At 49.7% G+C, this 21442-nt stretch overlaps 1 protein-coding gene across 2 annotated transcripts in view; it reads left to right on the forward strand.

Moving 5' to 3' along the window:
- The first annotated feature begins 8932 nt into the window (after positions 1-8932).
- The window catches only part of NFATC2 (nuclear factor of activated T cells 2), a 143224-nt gene continuing 130714 nt past the window's right edge, over positions 8933-21442 (forward strand). For both annotated transcript variants that reach the window (XM_066235758.1, XM_066235757.1), the window contains exon 1: positions 8933-9291. In XM_066235758.1, coding sequence (XP_066091855.1) covers positions 9162-9291 — 130 coding nt within the window. In that variant the 5' untranslated portion in view covers positions 8933-9161. The remainder of the gene's footprint in view (positions 9292-21442) is intronic.

Consider the following 21442-nt stretch of genomic DNA (forward strand, 5'->3'; position numbering starts at 1 on the left):
ACCTAAAAAAAAACATCCCCCAAACCGTTACTAAGTGCTTTCTTGAACATTTTCATTGGTTAGCTCTCACTACATAAAGGAGTATTTCCCGTCTTACCTAGAAGAAGCCAGGCAGGTTCCTATTTTTGTTCCTTTGCTAGAAGAGCCATTCAAGACTCTCAGAGTGCCCAGACTGGATTGGGGTCTCTTCTAGGCTCCCCAGGCCTCTGCCCTGTGCTGTTGTTCCCTTCCTGTAATGATTACACTGGTGGTGACTGTCCATGCTTTGTCCGTGGTCACCTCTGTGGCCCCAGTGCCTAGAACAGTGCTTGGATATAGTAGGTACTTAGTACTTATTTTTGGTTAAACAGACGGATAAAAGAATGAATGAATGAACGATCGATGCACAGTAGGGGTGACCTACCTTGTGAAGGCCAAAGACTTACACTCTGAAGCACCATGCCACCTTTTTGGCTCTCTCTCTTATATCTCCTTTTGACAATGACGGTGGCCTTTGACTTCCATAGTTTTCCACCTCGGGCTAGTGGCCTGGGCTGAATTCTCCCTGGGTCATCCAACAGGCACATGCGTTCATGCTGTTGTCTGGAATGAATCAGCCCCTAAAGGCAAGAACAACAAACAACAACCATGACCATGACAGCAGCCACCGCTTACTGAGTGCCAACTATGTGCCAGGCACCATCCTAAGGGCGTTCCATGTGCCACCTCATTAATCCACATACCAGCCTGACAGTGAATATCCCCCTCTCGCACAGGGAGCTTCAGTCCCTCCCCCCAGGGTCACATCCCTAGGCCTCGGAGCCTGGACTCAAGCCCACTCCACCATGTTGCTCCCATTGGGCTGAATAATCATCACGATAAGGTGACCTCTTTTCCCAATGAGGCGCATACTCTGTGGCCAAGCACTTTACAGATATGATGTCAGTGGATTCTCACCCCCCCCCCCAAGAGGCTGGTATTTAACATGATCCCCGTTTAGAGACGAAGAAACCAAGAAGGGAGCGGTCAAAGCATTCCAAGGGCAGAACCAGGCCCGCTGATGCCAAAAGCTTGGCGTCTAAGGACTCCATGGTTCTGTTTCTCTTTCCTGCAGCGGGACCACCCAGCAAAACGGCAGTGCACTGGAGAAGAGGCCAGTGCCCCCTGAGGCATCGGCCCTCCGCGGAGTTTGGAGCGTGTCTGGGGTTGGTTCTTGCCCCTCTTCTACCCTGCCTTCCCTGCCTGTCTGGGCCACTCAATAACTTCTGGCGGCCCCTGTCCCCTCCACTGTTAGTTTTCTCCAGTGTAATGGCCTTCCAGGGACCCATTTCCTCAAAGCCTCTCCCAGTGGCCAGAGCCCTGCCGGGGGCTTCTTTGGCCTGACACTCTAGCACAGCGGTTCTCAACCTTTCTAATGCCGTGACCCTGCAATACATTTGCTCATGTTGCGGTGACCCCAAACCAAAAAAAAAAATTTTGGTGGCTACTTCATAACTGTAATTTTGCTACAGTTATGATTCGAAATGTAAATACCTGATATGCATTATGTATTTTCCGATGGCTTTAGGCGACCCCCCGCCGGGGTCGCAACCCACAGGTTGAGAACCGCTGCTGTAGCAGGTCCGTTCCCAGCACCATCGCCACACTGAGTGGCGGCCTGTGCCTGTCGCCGTCACTCCGTAGCGCACTCTTCTCAACATTCCCGTTAGCCTCTGGCTTTCCACCTGGCTCCCCCCTTTTTACACATCTTTCTTCAAGACCCAGCTCATTCTCATCTCCTCTTAGAAGCTCCCTCGACCATTCATTCGTTTGCACCAACATTTTTAGGGCATCTACTGCATACCCTTCACTGGGCAAGATGCTGGAGGTAGTGGCGACTGAGACAGATGGTCTGCCCTCAGGAGGCAAACACCACGCAGGAACATCCAAGATAATTTCAAATGGTGTTTAAACGTGAGAGACCGAAATAGAAGAAGAGAGCTGCAAACAACTGTGCAAATGAGTGTGAACGTGATGTGTGTGTGTATGTGTGTGTGTGTGTGAGAGAGAGAGAGAGAGGTGGGTGTACTCATTTCCTGTGGCTGCCATCACAAATTACCACAAACTGTGGCTTGAAACAACAGAAATCTATTCTCTCACAGCTCTGGAGACCAAAAGTCTGAAAAATCAAGGTGTCAGCAGGGCCATATTCGTTCTGAAGGCTCTGGTTGGGGGGGAGGCGGTTCCTTGTCTCTTCCAGCTTCTGGTGGCTCCTGGAAATCTGTGGCACTTCTTGGCTTGTCAGTGCATCACTCCACTCTGTCCCCATCATCACACAGCCCTCTCCCTGTGTGCATGAGTGTTCCCTCATAAGAACCCCAGTTCTTGGACGAGAGCCCTTAGCTCCAATGACCTCAGCTTAACTCGGTCACATCTGCAAAGACCCTATTTCCAAATCAGATCACATTCACAGGAACCAGGAGTAGGACTTGAATTTCTTTTTGGGGAGGGACATAGTTCAACCCACAGCAGTAGGGATTGCTAATTCAGACTGGATTGGGATATTCAATGATCAGCAAGTAGACGTGTGGCTGGAACAGAAAAGGCGGGGGGATTGTGATGGGAGACGAGATCGTGGACACAAGCCAGGGCTGCACGGTGCGGGATCTCGTCAGCAGTTTGAAGTTTCTTCTCAGGGCAATGGGGAGACACTGGGGGAGTTTTAAGCAGCAGGGGTGTGATCTTGTTAATCTTTAAAGTGGAGAACAGCCTCTAGCCAGGCAGGAGTGAATGGGCAGAAGGCTGGTTGTAGCGGCCTCTGCAGGAAATGATGGTGGCTGGGATCAGCGTGGGGTGGAGGAGGAGGGGACGAGCGGTGCTTCCTGGTCCATAGTGTGTTCCCCTTTGCGGTTCTCGAACTGTGTTCCCGTGAGCCCTGGGGTTCTGCAGGGATGTTCCCCGTCTGTGACACCCGAGGGTAGATGCCATTAATTTTGTGAATAATACGAACCGCTTCAGATGTGTCTTCCTCTCAGCCCAGCCTAGATTCCTCGTGTCAGCTCCCCTTCACCCTCTGCTATCACTGGGAGTCACAAGACTTTTTTTTTAGCGTCTCATCATGGTCCAAAAATGTTTCTTAGCAAATCCACCCTAGCTAATAGCCCAGGAACAATGTGACTCAGTAATGAGTATCAGATTCGTGCGGGACAAAACCCTCTCTGTGGCGGCACGTGTGACTTTTAAAAGTAACACCACCACCTCCTCTGTGCCTTTGTGGGAGGGACAGGGATCATTACACACGGGGGGGGGCACACAGATCATGTCCGCGACCTTCTCAGTGTATAGGAAGTGGTCCGTTTATCGTAGCTTTCATTTACAGTGTCATTTTACTGTTTTAAAGTCAAGTTATTACCTTCCTTCAGCCTAATAACCCTCAGGAGACCTTCTTGAAGGGCTTAAAGCCATTTTCCAGCAACTCTCTGGGGCCTGCTCCCTCCGAAGGGTCTGGACGGCCTACTTCAGTCCTCAGCCAGTGAGTCGGGAGGTGTTTTTGGAGGACCTTCTAGCTGTTAGACTCCAGCAAGGTGCTATGGAGAAAATCTACGCTCTGTATAAGACATACTCGTTTGCATTTGAAGTTTGCTTCTTTTTTCTTTTTTTTTGTAAAGCAGGGGAGACACGATCACATGTGAAGCCAGCTGTTTACATGCTAAGTAACTGAAAGTTTGGGGGAGGTCTAGTGATTGTGTTGGTAGAAAAAAGAGAGAGAGGGCAAGAGGAGATGCCGTGTATTTTTTCTTTGGTGATGGTGATGGGGGGGTGGTGTGTGTGGTCATGCTGAATGAAACCTGATGGAGGAAGGCTTTGAGGTCCCCAGAGTCAGCTTGCTTGTTCTTGTCACTCCCTGATGTCAAAGGTCATGAAACTGACACAGGTGTTAGAGTCTGCAAAGACCAAGGCAGGAGGGAGAATGGAGAGGAGACAGACAGACACACTGAAAAGTGGGGGGGGGTGTCTTGGAAAACAGCCTGGGTGACAGAGGGGTGACAGTGGGGACCGCATGAAGGTCGACGGTTGAGAGGGAGCTGTGGGTGTGGGCAAAGACTCACCGATGCTCTGTGCTCTAACTTACCACTCCTCTGCTGCCTGCCCTCGGGCCCGGGGTCAGCAGCAGATGAAGCTTGCCTGGTTGGGGGTTAGTGACATCCCCTGTTTAACTAAAGGCAAGGATAGCGGTTTAAGGGAGAGGTGAGTTTGCTGACCATGTCCCCCTGTTAAATATCAGTTCCACAAAGCAGAGGGTACCATACTGGGAAGCAAGGCACGAAGAGAAGAAACAAAACCAGATAGAAGGAGTCAAAGGCCCGAGACCAGGGCCTCAAGCTCAGATGCTCGTGTGGACCGATGGGGGCAGCTAGGTGGGGTCATGGGGACCTGAGAGCCACAGAATCATCTGAATGGCGTGGCCTCTACTCAGCTCCCGGTGGCCGGTCCAGCTGGGGATCTACTGCTGTGGCCAGATGTTTCTGGTTGTTGGGTTTTTTTTTGTTTGTTTGTTTGTTTTTTGTATTTTTGTATTTTTTTTCTGAAGCTGGAAACGGGGAGAGACAGTCAGACAGACTCTCGCATGCACCCAACCAGGATCCACCCGGCACGCCCACCAGGGGCGAAGCTCTGCCCACCAGGGGGCGATGCTCTGCCCCTCCGGAGCGTCGCTCTGCCGCGACCAGAGCCACTCTAGCACCTGGGGCAGAGGCCAAGGAGCCATCCCCAGCGCCCGGGCCATCTTTGCTCCAATGGAGCCTCCGCTGCAGGAGGGGAAGAGAGAGGCAGAGAGGAAGGAGTGGGGTGGTGGAGAAGCAAATGGGCGTTTCTCCTATGTGCCCTGGCCGGGAATCGAACCCGGGTCCCCCGCACGCCAGGCCGACACTCTACCGCTGAGCCAACCGGCCAGGGCCCCTGGTTTTTTTTTTTTTAGGAGACATTGGAAGTTTGGATTTTTATATGAAATCTCCCCAGTAAAAGGTGTTAGTTCAGATTAAATGAAAAATTACGAGGCAGACTGAATATAAAACAGGGCGGGGCAGAAGTAGGTTTACAGTGGTGAGTATGTGAAACACAGTTTCCCCTGTATTATTTTCCACGCGAACGACTGCAAACCTACGTTTGCCCACCCTGTATGCCTGCAGGATGGATTTGGTTGAGCTGCCGCAAACCTGTGAGTTGTGTGGCTGTCTCGTGGCACATCTCCTTACAGTCTACACTTTGATTTGGGTTCTCGACTCTTAGTAGAATGCTCCTCAACGATCAGGGTGGCAGGAGGCAGTAAGGGAGGAGGAGAATGGTAGATGATACCAAGGAGAGCTGGGCTGGGGGCAGCTTACCCGGGAGCCAGGTAGGCCAGCTGTTTGTATTCAACTCTAATGAGCAAGCCACGAAAGGGTTTATGGGATGTCTGTTTTGAAAGGTTCCCTCTGGCTGCTCTGTGTCAGGGCGGATGTGGTAGCAGGGCCAGGGAGGAGGCTACCATAGCTGTCCAGGTAAGAGGTGATGGGGACTTGGGGTTCCTGGGGTGGGAGGAAGGAAAATGAAGTCATGAGAGGCATGGTTGGGTTTGGGCTCCTTTTAGAAGATGAAGCTGCCTGGATTTGCTGAGGGTTCGTATGTGGGTATGAGAAGAAGAGAGGAACCCAGGGCTGCTCCTTGGTGTTTGGTCGGAAAACTGGATGAACACAAGGGGGTTTTTGAGTTGGGAATATGGGAGGGGTTTCAGAGAATAATAGATAGGGTTTGGCTGGGACACGTTCACTTTGAGATGCCTGTTGGATACCCAAATGGAGATGTTGGGTGGACAGTGGGATATCTGTGCCAGATTTCAGGGGAGAGGCCCAGGATGTGACTAAAAGGAGCTTTATAGGCCCTGGCCAGTTAGCTCAGTGGATAGAGCATCAGCCCGGCATGTGGAAGTTCCAGGCTCAATTCCTGGTCAGGGCGTACAGGAGAGGCAACCATCTGCTTCTCCTGTGTCACCACAAACCTGTGACTTGTGTGGCTGTCTCATGGTTCATCTTCTTACAGTCTATACCTTGATCTGGGTTCCGACTTTTAGTAGAATGCTTCTCGAAATGACCGCCCCTCTTCTTTCTCTCTCTTCCCCTCCCATAGGCTTGACTGATTCCAGCATGTAGGCTCTGGGCGCTAAGGATGGCTCCACGGAGCCTCCACCTCAGGTGCTAAAAATAGCTTTGTTAGGAGCATGGCCCCAGACGAGGTTGCTGGGTGGACCCCGGTCTGGGTGCATGTGAGAGTCTGTCTCCCTATCTCCCTTCCTCTCACTTAAAAAAAAAGTGAGCTTTATACCAGTAGGGGAAAAGGTGGGCAGAGCTGTGGGTGGTGGGTCCTTCCAGGGCCAACCTGAAGGGGCTTCAGGACTCAGAGCCAGCTAGAGTGGGGCTGGGGGCAGGGCTCAGTCCTCCTTTAGGTAGAACCAAGTTAGTTTCCTGAAGGGTTGCCCAAGGGAACACACGGGAGCACTGTTATCAGAAGGGGGAGCAGTTCTGGGTTGGCCGGATCAACCCGTGTTCACCAGTGTGGAGGCTCTTAATCATTATGGGTGGGGAGATGAGAAAGGGCACGTGACGGTGGCACCAGGCTTTCTCCTGTTCCACAGCACAAGGCAGGCTGGTTCCTTGTTGATCCCTGACCAAACTTCAGGGCTCTGGGTCCTGTCATAATGACCAAGAGCATCCATCTTCTTCTAGATACTTAGCCCTCAGTGTCTGAGCCTGGGCCACCTCCCCTCACCCACCTAAATATATTAGCCACCCCCTAAGATGCTTGCTGGATACACCCAGTATAGCTGTGCGTACGGTGAGGAAACAAAGAGGATTTCTTTATATTCTGACCAGCGGAAAGTGCTTCCTAAGACTGAAAGTTGGTGAGTCCCAAGCCAAGCCAGGCCCTCACCCCTGGAATGGAGTTTGAGTCTAAACTAAGGTTTCTCACCCCTGGCCATACACGGGAGGCCCCTGGGGAATTTGTGCAGACTACTGAGGCCCAGGCTCCACCCTCAAACCTCCTGATGATAACTGGTCTCTAGTGGAGCCCAGCCCTTTGGATGAACAGCTCTCCAGGTGAGTCTGAGGCGTAGCCTGGGTTAAGAACCACTGATCTGAGTGCAGTTGGGAAAACCCCATTCATTGCTGTGCCCCTTTGCTTCCAGGATAAAGCATGAGGACAGTAGGGACTATGTCCTGTTGATGGCTGCATCCCCCAGATCTGCAGCAGTATCAGGTACCTAGCAGGTGCTCAGTACATATTCTTGGTGTGCATGTCTGTTGATAACTCTGCACACATCCTTTACTTAATAGAGCAGAGACAGCTCCCCCGGAGGGCACACTTTCCATATTCCTGGCATGTGGGGGATGGTTGGAGTCAGTCCCCACACAAGGTTAAGCCGTGGTTCTCAGGGAACGCCTGCACCTTTCCCACCGACTCTTTTAATCGAGTGATTCTCAACTCTGGCTGCACGTTAGATCCATCTGAGATCATAAAAAAATTAAAAAAAAAAAAAAAAAAAAGCCTCGGCCTGACCTGTGGTGACACAGTGGATAAAGCGTCGACCTGGAACGCTGAGGTCGCCAGTTCAGAACCCTGCACTTGTCTGGTCAAGGCACATACAGGAGTTGATGCTTCCTGCTCCTCCCCCCTTTCTCTCTCCTCTCTCTCTCTCTCTCTCTCATACTCTCTACTCTCTAAAATGAATAAATAAATAAAAATTTTTTTTAAATGCCTCGGATGTTTTGGTCCATTGGGTTTGCACTGAAGCCTGGGTAAAGGCTTTAAAAAAAAAATCGTCTCAGGTGATTCTAACGTGCTGTAAGAGTTGAAGACCAGTATTCTAAATATTCCTACTTCTGTGAGTCTGTTTTCTGATCAACTAACTTGGTTCGAGAGTGAGTTCTGGAAGTGTTTTATTAGGGGATGGTACTGGGTTTTTATGGAGTGTTCCCCCAAATGTACTTGTTCATAACATTCACCTTGGGTGCTTGCTTAAAAACACACATTTTTTTGAGCCTCTACTCCAATGGGGGGCCTGGGAATCTGTTTTTAATGGGCAACCAAGAGTACTTGTTACCCACCTGCCTCCCCAACCGCACTGCCTGCCTTGCTCAGCCAGCAACACGCTGAGCTCCTGCTGGATTTTGCTTTCTTTTGGTTCCTAGGGTCAAAACACTGTTCCTTCAGATCCACCCATCAACCAGGTTCGTCACCTTCCCAGAGAGGCCCTTCATGACTACAAAAGCGACCGAAGCCTCCCCTGCCCCCAGTCTTTACCCCGTACCCTGGTCATTTCTGTCCTGACACCTTATGGGAGATGATCTCTGTTTCCTTATTTAGGTCCCTCATGCTTCTCTCTCTCTCTTCATTAGAACCCGAGTTTTTCCAGGCCACAGTGTCCCACTCATGCTGGGTCTCTGGTACCTGGCACATGATAGGTGGCCAAGAGGTATATCTGTGATTCTTTGCCGCGTCCTGGGAAATTGAGTTGGGGACATGCCGGTGAAAATCAGGCCACAGCTGTGGGCACACAAAGGCACATGGAGGTACAGGTCCACCCCATCAGAGAAGAAAAGAGGGCGAAGACAGGGAGCAGCCAGTCACGTAGGGCAAAAACTCCAAGCGGCATCAGCTTTCTTGTCTAGATCTTGGTTCGGGCAGGGCCAGAGGCACTCACCGTGGGAGGGTGACGGGGCACTGGCTCCCTAGCGTGGCTGTGCGGAGTCCCACGGGTGGCTAAGCTCAGGGCCAGAGCAAGCCGGCGGCCTCCTTCCTCCCGGCGGGGGCCAGCCCCGGCTGCCTGCTTCTCCCTCCCTTCCTCCCCCGGCCCCCGGGTGGCGGCCCCGCCCCTGCCGGCCCGGCTGCCCTGTCCCCGCCTCCCCCCTCCCAGGGCTGCAACAGGTGCCTCCCGAGCAGGAAGCTCGCGCCGCTGCCGCTGCTCAGCTCCCCAGGCGCGTCCAGACCCGCTGAGCCAGGGGCGCCATCCCCGGACCCTGCGTTCGCCCCCACGGGGACGCTGACCCCGCCACTCTACCCGCCTTTCTGCCCGCTTCTCGCCACCTTGCCACCTCGGCAAAGGGCCAGGAGAAAGCCGAGCTTGCCCTCGCCCCTGGCCCTGCAGCCCTCCTGCTGCCTTCGGCGCCATGGAAGCTCCGGAACAGCAGCCGGATCCAGACGGAGGGGATGCCCTGGGCCACGAGCCTGGGGGCAGCCCCCAGGACGAGTTGGACTTCTCCATCCTCTTCAACTATGACTATCTGAATCCCATCGAAGGTCGGTGGAGGCTCCCCGCGCCTGGCCCTCCAGCCCGGACTGGGGCTTGGGCTTGGGCCTGGGGAGTGGGCACAGGGCGCCTCTGCTCCAGATGTCACACTTCTAAGGGGGTTGGTAAGGGGGGGTGTCTCTTCCCAGGTGAGAGGGGGGACAGGTGGCGTCAGAGACTGCTGTCACCCTTAGGGGGCGGTAGGCTCACTCTTGCCCCTTAGGGCGTCAGTTTCCAATTATTTGCGACTTCTCCCTGAGGGAGGAGGTGGCAAAAGGTGGCAGGGGGCTCAGCTGGCGTCTTGCCTGCTGCCGGGTAGTCTGAGGGCAATGGAAGTGATTGATTTGCCTTTGGAGGGAGGAGGTGAGGGAGCCAAGGAATGGAGTTAGTGGGAGGGGGCTGCAGCACTAAGTGGTTGCCATGAACCTGATTACCGGGCAGTGAAAGCTAATCCCCCCTCTGCCCCTGCAGGCACCTTGCGGCCTTTGTTGGGGACTTTGTGTTGAAACTAAGGAAGAGGTTGTCTGTGTCTGATGCTGGAGTGTGGTTTGACTTCGCTGGTAGGAGGCCGGCCCATTTCCTCCCTGCGTGGTGCTGCTGCCTTTGCCAGCCACCCCTGGGATCAGTCTGAGCTCATTCAAGCAGCCTGCAGCCCACCGGTCATAATAGATGTTGGGGCTGCTGGGGGGAGGTAGAAGGGTGGGCTGGTCTGTGGATTCAGCTTAAAGGACCCGTCAGTCTGTGCCTTCAAGTGCCCTCTGCTGCTGGGGGCTGGGGACATCCCCAGGTTGGCTCTTCACTTCACGTGTTTAACAGGAGGCTTCGTCAGAAGGAGGAGGAGGAGGCCGCACACACAACCTCACTGTATTTTTCTGGTTAGCAGGTTGTCTTGGAAAAAAAACAAAAAAACCCAACCAGGCTTCCTGATTTTGACAGCCCAGCCCAGCCCAGCCAATACTTGTTGAAGCCTCAGGGGCGGGCTTGCTGGTAACTTCCAGACACGCTGGGGCTGGGCTGCCTGTGGAGTGCAGGAAGGGGCTGCCAGGCGGCTTCGTGTAGGTGGCCTTTCCACAGACTGGGGGGCGTGCGGAACGGGGCTGGGGGGGTTGCTGTTTCCCACAGGTGAGCGATAGGCAGGTGAACGAGAACTTTTAACTTCCCTTCTTCTGTACATCTTCACCGGCCACCTTAGGTGAGGGGCTTGCTCTGACCTTGGGGCTCCCCTTCACGTGGATACCAAGTGAAGATGGTAATTAGTAATTGCTCTGTATTTTGCCTGGAGATGGAAATAATTAGCCGGCAAGCGAGACCAGTCTTCTCGAGTTGCAATCTGGAGGCCATCCTTGGCTTTGAAAAGATACGATTAAGAATCTGCAGATGATCCCTCTAGCTTCAGTGGTCTTTCTGTTCGTTAAGATTAAAGTCATGTTTTGCAGGGAATGAATACGTATGCCCCTCCCAGATTCACAATCCACTAATTTTTTTTTTTTTTTTTGGCAGGGGGCTGATTTCCTGGGAAATAGTTTCCAAGCCAAATCTGATGGGAGGTGCTTTTTATAGTTTTTCTTGGCAGTGGTGCTCAGTGGCTGCCAGATGGGTGTCTCAATGACCACACTGAAGGCCCCGGAATCTGTTTATTTCTAAACTTTATTTTTTGAAACAGTTTTAGATTTACAGAAAAGTTGTAAAGATAATACAAGGAGTTCCCATATACCCAGCACCTCATATTATTAACATCTTACGTTAGTGTGAATTAGTATTGTTATAATTAATGAGTCGATAATGATACATTATTATGAAATGAAGTTCATCTTTTCTTCAGATTCAGACAGTCCTTGTTTCTCATGAGTTTGATAATGTTGAGGAGCAGTGGTTAGGTGTATTGTAGACTGTCCCACAATTAGGGTCTTTCTCATGTTTTTTGCATGATTAGACAGGGGCTGTGGGTTTTAGGGAGGAAGAACACAGAGGTAAAGTGGCCATTTCCATCACATCCTAATTAGGGCCCCTACTGTCAACATGATTTATCGTTGTTGATGTTACCTTAACCACCAGACCACGGTAGCGTTTGTCAGGTTTCTCCACTGTCTACTTACTCTTTTCTGAACTGTGCTCTTTGGAAAGAAGTTACTACATGCCACCCAGCTTGAAAGATGGGGAATTACGCTCTGAAATGTGTAAAAGAGTGACTCCTCATTGTGAAACAGGCAGCACAGAGATGTCATGGCTCAGAAGGGACATCATAAGCTTTGAGAGGCTAAAGTGAGCTGCTCCAGATGTGGGCCCATCCCTGACTCACCCAGATATTAATAGGGGTCCCCTCTCTGCTTCTGCATTGTGGAACTCTCTGAGGTCCAACACTGGCCTTTATCTTGCTATTGGGCTTTGTCCCAGATGATGATATAATGGTGGTGTGTGTGAGATGTTGCTCTTAACTCTGGGCACGAGGTTGGTAAAAACCAATGGGACAGATGTTGTCATAAATTGGTGAAGGTACTTAGGGAATTTGGGGGAAGTTGTGCCTTTTTTATGGAACTTGATCAAGTAGCAGACGTTTATCAGCTTATGTAATAACTCCTCCAACCCTAGCAGGTAGGCCCAGTTGTCACACCATCATTTTACAGGGGAGGACACTAGAACATAGAGAAGAAGGAATCTTTCCAAGAAGCCAAGCTGGAAAATGGCAGAACTGAAATACGGACCTGGCAGACCTGCCCCAGCCCCTGCATTCTGGAGGATTCCTCATCCTCTCACTAGATGGGAAACACATGCAAAATGATTTGTAAGGTATCGTGGCCAGGCTAGAGTTTAAGACATTTATTAACACTGATCTTGGGTAAGTCATTTAACCTCTCTGGACCTCTGTTTGCTCATCAATCAAACAGCTAAAGTAATAATACCTCATAAGGTTTTTTTTTTGCCTTGAATGGGTTAATCTATTTAAATCAATTAACAGTGATTTGCTACTAGCATTTTGTTAAATCCTTGATTTTGTTAATAGAGGTGCTCAATTAATGTGAGCCATTATTTATTTACTCATCCAACTAACTACTGAGCAACTGTTGTGTTACATCCTGGGGCTATAATAGAGAATAAGACCTGGCCCCTGCCCTCACTGAGCTAGAGCCTCTAATTGTTTTATCTTATCTGATTGCATTGACTGGTATCTCCAGTAGCATGCTCATAGCCGTGGAAATGATAGGTATCCTTCCTTGTTTCTGACCCCAGCAGGAGTATCTCTAGTGTTGGCTTGAGGATTGAGGTGTAGGTGTTTTATTATGTCAAGGAAGTATCCATTCATTCCTATTTTCTTGAGGGTTTTGATTAGGAATGGGAGTTGAATTACATCATAGACTTTTTAGCATCTATGGGAAAATATGGTTTTATTCTTCTTACATCTATTAATGTATTGACATATTAATAGATTTCCCAATATTGAAACATTTCTGGTATAAACTTCACTTGGTCTCTGTATTATTTTCTTATGGTGGCAGGACCCACTTTAGTCTGATAACATTTTAAGATTTCTTTCAGCAGTATTCATGGGTGATACTTGTCTGTAATGTCCTTTTGGTATGCTATTAGATTTAACTGTCTTTTATTTTCTATGCTCAAGAAAAATATATTGTTGGGACTATCCAGTTTCTAAAGTTGTGATAGAATTCCCCTGTGAAGCCATCTTGATCTGGTGTCTTTATATGGGGTGGTTCCATGATCATTTTCTCTATTGTGTCTATGGGAAGTGGTCTGTGTACACTTTCTATTTCTACTGGAGTCAGTTTTGGTAAACTCTGTCTTTTAAAGAGATTATCCATTTAATCTGTCAAGATTTTCAAATTTATTTGCCTATAGACATACAAGGTAGATTTCTACTTTTTTTTTCTACTGAAGGAGATGGCTTAAGTACATCATAATAGAATGAATGGGGACAGGGCTGTGGGAGTCCTGACCAAGGCTGCTGACTGCACCTTATAGGTGTGCTGGCTGTCAGACAGAACAGAAATTCAGTTCCTGTGTGTGCTTGTGAAGTCAATGAATTCTTACTTATCCTAGCTGTAATCAATTGGGAGAAATGGATAGGAATCCTTAGTCACCTCCAGATGGGCCAGATGTCCTCTGGGCTGTATTGGGGGACTGACATTAAGAGCGCTCACTTCTGGTCTGCCTCAGTGGGTCTGGTGAAACCCTCCTTTGATTCCTGGGAAGCTAGTGCATGTGTTGCCAACTCTGCCCTTTCAGAAAAGGAAAACCAGACTTATAGAGTCTATCTGCTGACCCTTAAACTTTTTGGGCCACAGCCCTTTAAAAGGCTGATGAAAGGCGCAGATACTGTGTGCCCATACATGTGTGCACATACCACGCGCGAGCACATCCCACCCCTCCCCTACACTTTCCCTCTGTGCTCCACTGCCTTTGATACCATTTTCAGGGAGGATCACAGTCCTGCTACAGAGCCCATTCCCTGATGTCACTTGCACTTCAACTCAGGAACACCTGTTCTCAACCACTCAGAGGGGACAATTAAAACCTCATTCTCTTGACAAACACTCCCTGAATGCTTATTTTGTGCCAGGCCCCGTGGGGGTATAGAGATGAATTAGCTGTGGTCCTGCCCTCGCCTGGCCCCAGGCCTCTATGAGACACAGCCTGATAAACAAACAGGACAGGCGAGGTGCTAGGATATAGTATCATGGGGTTTTTTTTTTTTTTTGGGTGCTTACTAAAAATAGAGGTCTACGCTAAGCAAGCAGGTTCGCTAACATGTGACATTCAGCGACGTTGTCTGTGTCAAGTTAAGGACAGGCCTTACTTAATAAGCCTGCTTGTACAAATAGTGTCTCCAGGTGCTGCTGGAATGGTGCAGGGAGGTACAGAATTTTCAGGGGGACAAAGGAAATGGGGAGAAAGGTGCCTTAAGCATTCTTCACTACTGAACACATGTCACCCTGGCTTCCACATTAAGAGCCCTCTGTTCTTGAAGTGCCCTTAGATTTGGATCAGGAGTGGAGGCCCTTCAAACCTTAAAGCATTGTTATCTAGATTGCTTCCCAAGGCTTTCTAGTCCTATAAGGTGTGGGGGTTAAATAAATTTGGAAAATGCAGCATTGGTGCCAATGGCTCTTAGTCCTGACTAGGCATTTGAACCTTCCAGCTGCACCTAGACCAATGAAGTAGGGGTGGTCAGTTAATTTTGCTGAGGGTCATGCAGCCGTAAGTGTCAGAGCAGGCCTTGAACCTGGGCATTTGGGGTCCTCAGTTCCCCACCCTCAGCACTGCAGCTCAGCTGGAATGTTACCAACTCCAGCCTTTTTGTATTTTTCTGAAATGAGAAGTGGGAGGGAGGCAGATGGACTCCTGCATGCACTCAACCAGGATCCACCTGGCACGCCCACCAGGGAGCAATGCTCGGCCCATCTGGGGCATTGCTCCGCTGCAACTGGAGCCATTCTAGCACCTGAGGCAGAGGCCATGGAGCCATCCTCAGTGCCCGGGCCAACTTTGCTCCAGTGGAGCCCTGTCTGCAGGAGGGGAAGAGAGAGATAGAGAGAAAGGAGAGGGGGAAGAGTGGAGAAGCAGATGGGCACTTCTGTGTGCCCTGGCAGAAAATCGAACCCGGGACTTCCACTTGCTAGGCTGACGCTCTACCACTGGGCCAACTGGCCAGGGCCCCAACTCCAGCTTTGATGGAGCCCGAGTACAGTAGCATGGGGTGCATTCACTCTCACATTTGATACTTATATAATAGTATGTTTACTGCTCTCCTAACAGGATTATACTCTTTACAAAACATGCAGCAAAAATAAAAGTGGTAAAGGACAGGATATAAATGGGAGTTCTGCTATTTCTGTATTTCTTTTTACATCCCAGTGGGTTGTTATTGCATGCCTCCTGGGGTATATGTTCCCCTAAACTCAGGAGGCTATCGGCTCAGGAAATCAGTGCATCAGGTTGGAAATCAGAAAATACTGGCTTGAAATTTTGACTTAGTGCCCTCTATCTGCATGACCTTGACCAAACAAAAGTACTCGGCCTTAGCAAACATGCAATAAATAATTGCCAAATAAATGGATGAAAAGTTGCAGAATGCCAGTATACCTAAGGGCACGTGATTTTGATTCTCTGGGCTGTGCTTTCTCATTGTGAAATGGGGGTGCTGGTGGTGGTGCCCTCTTCCTAGGGCTGATGGGACACTTCCATGAGGCGCTGTGATTAAAGTGCCAGCAGCCAGGCTATGTGGATGGTGGGTGGCAGTGGTGATGGGCTCAGAGCAATCTTCTAGCTCTCCTGATTTCTCGAGGGCATTGCCTCCTTGGAGGGGAGAGTCTCTGCCACAGCCTTTGATGAGCCCTGAGCCTTAATAGGAAATGGTCCAGAAGGAGGAGGCCCGCAGCCCCTGAAGGGGAGCCACTGGCTGCTGTGCTTGAGTTGGTGCTGCAGCAAGTTTTCTAACTTCCACACGTTCGGTTCTGACTTTAAAAAACTCATTGGCCGCTGTCTCAGTCCCAGAACTGGGCTGGCTGCTGAAGCTTTCCTGGCTGTCCAGACTCCAAGGCTGGGAGGTGCCCCTGTGGCTGCCTCTCTTGGGAAGGCAGGACCTCCCTAGGTGTCCTGCCCTGTCCCCCTGGGATGGACCCCTTGAGCCAGAGCGATGCGGCCCTGGAAAGTGCCGCGTGATGGACGCCTTGTGGCTTCCCCCCACAAAGGGACTTCCTCCTTCCTCCCTCCCCAGCACAGGAAACAGCCACGGGTTCCGCAGAGCTCCGGCCAAACTTGGCTTTCCCCGGGCTGCTGCGAGGTTTGGTATTTTTTCTTTCTTTTTTTGCTGATTGTTCCCAAACTGAGCTCAGGGAAGAAGGAGAGTCTTGACCCTGAGGCTCTTCCTGAGCTGGATCGGGGGCTGCTGTCTGCTTCCCTCCCTGGAGCAGAGCCCAACGCGGGTTCCCCCAAAGCAAGAGGAATGGCCTTTGATTCTCCCCTGAACTCTCAGGAGGAACTTTCCCCCAAATATGGGAAGGTAGACATAACGGTATCATTAACTCCCATGTTCCCATCACCCGGCTTCAACAATGACCAACGTAAGGCCGATCATCTCCGCGTCCCTAGCCCCAGTGACTCGAAATCACATTCCAGATGGCATCATATTTTATTAATAGGTTAGTTTGTAGCTCTCAAAGATAAGGACTCTGGAGAAAAATCAAATAGCATTATCAAACCTGAAAAGGAGCAGTCACTTCATTTCAAACATCCGGGATTCACATTCCCTGCCTGGCTCCCAGCGCCTGTTTCGTGGTTGACTTGTCTGCACCAAGGTCCAGACGCGACCCTCACGCTGTATTATCTGATGGACATGGCCATGCTGGCTCTCTCTCTCTGGAACAGTCCCTAGCCGTCTGTTTTCTCGCCATTTGTTCGTTGAAGAAAAAGGTCATTTTTCCTGTGTGGTTTCCCACCTTCTGGATTTTGCTAGCGGCGTCCTCGTAGTGTCTTTCTAACAGGTTCCTTTGTCCCTTGCGTTTCCTCTAAACCAGTATTTAGATCTAAAGCCCTGTACCCTGGACTTTTTATATGCTTTTATTTTTAAATTTTTATTGAAATTATTGGGGTGACAGTGGTTAATGAAACTATATAGTTTTCAGGTGTACAGTTCTATAACACACCACCTGTGTATGGCATTGTGTGTCCACCACCCCAAGTCAAGTCTCCTTCCATCACCTTTTATCGCCCCTGCACCCCTTCTTCCTCCCCCACCCCCTTTCTCTTTGATAATCACCATTCTGTTGTCTGTGTCTATGCGTTTTGGGTTTTTTTGAATTGTTTTTTTTTTTTTTTTAATCCCTTCCCCTTTTTCACCCAGCATTCCAATAATCTCTCTCTTCTGACAGCTGTCGGTCTGTTCTCTGTAACTATGAGTCTGTTTCTATTTTGTTTGCTAGTTTATTTTGTTCATTAGATTCCACATATAAGTGAAATCACGTGGTACTTGTCTTTCTCTGACTGGCTTATTTCAGTTAGCATAATACTCTCTAGGTCCACCCATGCTGTTGCAAGAAGTAAGATCTTCTTTTTTATGGCAAAGTAGTATTCCATTCTGTAAATGTACCACAGCTTTTTTTTAATCTATCTATCTACTGATGGACACTGGGGCTGTTTCCAGATCTTGGTTATTGTAAATAATGCTGCAATGCACATAAGGGTGCACATATTCTTTCGAATTTAGTGTTTTAGGTTTCTTTGAATATACTTCCTGAAGTGGAATTGCTGGGTCATAAAGCAGTACCATTTTTAATTTTTTAAGGTAACGCCATATTGCTTTCTCCAGTGGCCGCACCAGTCTGCATTGCCACCGAGAGTGCGGGAGGGTTCCTTTTCCTCTACATCCTCGCCAACACTTGTTGCTTATTGATTTATTGACAATAGCTATTCTGACAGGTGTGAGGTGATAGCTCATTGTGGTTTTAATTTGCATTTCTCTGATGATTAGTGATGTTGAGTGTCTTTTCAAGTGTCTGTTTGCCATCTGTATATCCTCTTTGGAGAAGTGTCTGTTCAAGTCTTCTGCCCACCCATTTTTTAATTGGATTGGGTTTTTGGGGGGTTTTTTTGGTGTTGAGTTTTATAAGTTCTCTGTAAATTTTGGATATCCACCCCTTATCAGATGTATCCTTGTTGAATACTCTGTTCCATCCAGTGGGTTCATTTTGTTGCTGGTTTCCTTTGCTGTGCAAAAACAGTTTCAGTTTGATGTGGTCCATTTGTTTATTTTTCCTTTTGTTTCTATTGCCTTGGACTTTTACTGCTTTCCCCCCCCACTCTGCAACCCCCCCCCCAAAAAAAAACCCCACCAAAACGATATCAAAAGCAGACTGCAAGCTACAAGCAGAGCAGAGAAATTGCTTTTCCTGAGTTGGCATTTGGGACCCTCCCTGCGTCCTAATCTGAGTTTGGGGAAGGCGTTTTCTCAGCAGGGCCTGTTTTAGTTACTAAGACGCATTTCTAGAAGCCAGACCTTCCCATGTGAATTTTAATTGAGCCATGCCTGGGTGAGCTTTCTGAAGGGAAGAAAGTCGCCTACAAAGCCCAGGAGTTATAAAGGTTCTTATTCAAACAATCCTGCTGGGGCATGCCTACCGAAGGGGGAATGTTAAATGGGGGCGAGAGGGAAAACAACTTGGCGAAGCCGGCCAAAGTTATCGTAAAGGCTACAGAGAGGGGCTGTTTAGCTGTGTGATCCCCAAAAGGTGGGCTGCAGGTCTGAAATCCGCAATGAGTGACATCACTCTGTTGCTATGGAGAAAGGCGGAATGTCATTAATGGCCAGGGTTGGCAGGGGCTGCTGATTAAGTGTGCCAGCTCCTGGGAACATGGCACCGAAATCAAAGCTCCTGGGGAAAAGTGTAAATAAAGAACCTGTCAGTCAATAAGGCATTAATTTTAAATCTCTGCCCCTGGCCAGGGTTGCAGGGGCCCTGCTGTCTTCAGGGGGAAGTTTCCATTTGGGTTTCAGATTGGCTGAGAGCAAGGTAGAAATCGGCTCTCCAGGACATGCCAGGGGTTGTGGGACTCAGGAGGGGTGAGGCTGTTTGAGGTGCTGGCATAGAGGTGAGGGGTCTTTGCTGAGGATGAAAAGGGAAGGTGACTGTCCCCCCCCACCCATGTCCTTTCGTGCTGGCCTTTGAGGGAGTTATGGGGTGAGCCAGGGCCAGCCCAGTCTGAGAGAGGATTATCTGGTCTATTTCTGGTTAATTTTTCTGACCAGATATTTCCTTCTCCTTTTGGTGAGGAAGCCGCCCGCGTCCTGCTGGCTGGCATGCACAGCCTGCCAAGTGTGGAGGGACTGTCTTCTGTTAGAAGCGGACCTCTCTGAGTCACACGTTTCATCTCAAATGGCTGTCTTCTTGAGTAAATAAATTATGGTGCATCCATGCAATGGAATGCTACCCGGCGTTAAAAAGGAAACCGCGGCTGCGTACAACATGGATGAATCTCAGACATAATGTTGGGTGAGGGACGTGACATGTGCATCCTGTTTGAGTTCACTTCTGTGACAATCAAGAACAGGCAAACCCCAGTCTATGGTGAATCGGGTCAGGCTAGTGGGTCCCCCTGGGTGAGGGTTGCTGGCAGGGTGGGGCCACCAAGGAGCCTCTGGCAGGGCGGAGATGTTCTGTGTCTTGCATTGTGGACACACGGGTACACCGAGGTGTAAAAAGACACCAGATGTACATTTCCTATTTGTGCAGTTTACTGCGTTGGAGTGATGTCTCAATCTGAATCCCAGCCCTGCCCCTGATTGTTTTGTGACTTTGGGTGACTCCCTGCACCCCGGTCCTCAGTTTCCCTATCTGTAACAGAGGAATCGACAGTACCTGCCTCCCGGGTTGGTACTAAGCTTCAGAGAGGGAGACAGTACACAGGAAAGCTTGTGGCACAGTGAGCATCAGCTATTTGAATGAAGAGAAATAAAAAGGTCTCTGAACTTCTTGAAGGCAGGAGGGCCCCACAGAAGGACTTGAAACCAGCCAGGGTGGTTCCTTTCATCCCAGTTTGAGGCTGAAGATGAGACCAGATGCCTGGGCACTGCCGCCCCCATCCAAAAGCTGACCTTGAGCCCTGCGGGTGGCAGATTCCAAGCACTTCTCTATACTCTGCAGAAGGGATACGTGTCAGTGGGTAGGTGAGTGTGTTTTTGCAGGCAGCGATGCCAGCAGCCAGTCTGTAAGGCTCGTTGCTTGCAAAGTGTCCCGGGTCCTGTGTGCTGGGCGCCTGGCCTCATGGCAGACTGCCTAGGAAGCAGGACCAAGCTCTCCTTTCTGCCCTGTCTGGTGAAGGCAGACAGCTGTCTTGTGTGGGACAAGGTCAGCAAAGAGCAGAGCATTCAAGGTGGCTTTTTCCTGTGGTTCCCCGTCATGGGACGGGAGAGTAAGTGCCTCCCTCCCCCTTCTGATTTATCTGGATGGAATTTCTCACCTTTCGGGCCCTGCATCTCTATGTGTCATCTCTGAATGACGGGAGCGACAATCTGATTCTCCATCGTCATGAATACACACACGATTCGTTGAATGGGAACCCAATCACTGTTCTGCATGTGTACATGGGGTCTCTTTGGAATGTTTGCTAAGCACTGAATTTATTACTCACTTGACGGCAATCTGTAGCTTTTCAAAGAAGTTTTCCAATAGGTGGTACATGCCGCCCGACGAGAAATCCATCCATCTTCCTGCTCCTTTTGACAACAACTCCTTGCAGCCCGAAATGTGCAGGAAGTTAAGAGAACCGTTGTCAGGGTGGCAAGAGGCAGGATCCCTTTTCTCCATCGTCTCCTCTTTCTTCTAGCTGCACATGTGCATCTCCAGGTTGGGGTAACCTCGATGTTGCCATGGCAACAGACTGTGATGTCTCAAATCCGGGGCCTGGGACTCGCACCACCTCTGGGTGTGAGCTCACCCAGCCGTGGGTTCCTCACCTCAGAACAGGATGGACCGCAGCTCTGGGGCCTTGCTGTGCTACTTTGTTCTTCTCCTTCACACCCTTTAAGCCTGAGAGCACCAGGTCACGTTGCCCCCTCCCCCAAAGTACAGACACCGCCAGGTTGGTTCCCTAGCTGGGTTTCTATTTTGGTCATTCTGTTCTGCTTCCTGAAAATTCCACTCGCCTGTAGTTCCCGGCGGAGAAGACGTTCTCTTGCTGTTCCTTTTTTTCAAAAGCGATGTGTTGGCTGGTTGTTGGCACTGAATGGCAGCCTCAGACTTGGCTGTGTGTCCCTGAGGATGAGCGACAGGCCACAGGAGGCTTTCCCGGAGGACAGGTGCTGGCAGAGACCACCATGTGGCCCAAGTGTGATTTTCATTATTTTAAAAAAAATTTTTATTTAAAAATTTTTATTTATTTATTGACTTGAGAGAGAAAAACATCAATTTGGTGTTTTACATATTTATGAATTCATTGATTGCTTCCTGTATGTGCCCTGACTGGGGATTGAACCCACAACCTTGGCATATTGGATGATGCTCTAACCAACTGATCTTCCTGGCCAGGCAACTGAGTAATTTTTAAAATAACCATTGACTCAATCGCAGGGCAAACAGAGGGTTTGTGACTATACCAGAAGAAAGGAATCAGTGTCTTTAGTTGTTGGGGCAACTTCCTTCTGATAGGGCCCCC

This window comes from Saccopteryx bilineata, chromosome 6 (assembly GCF_036850765.1).
Source record: "Saccopteryx bilineata isolate mSacBil1 chromosome 6, mSacBil1_pri_phased_curated, whole genome shotgun sequence".
NCBI lineage: Eukaryota > Metazoa > Chordata > Mammalia > Chiroptera > Emballonuridae > Saccopteryx > Saccopteryx bilineata.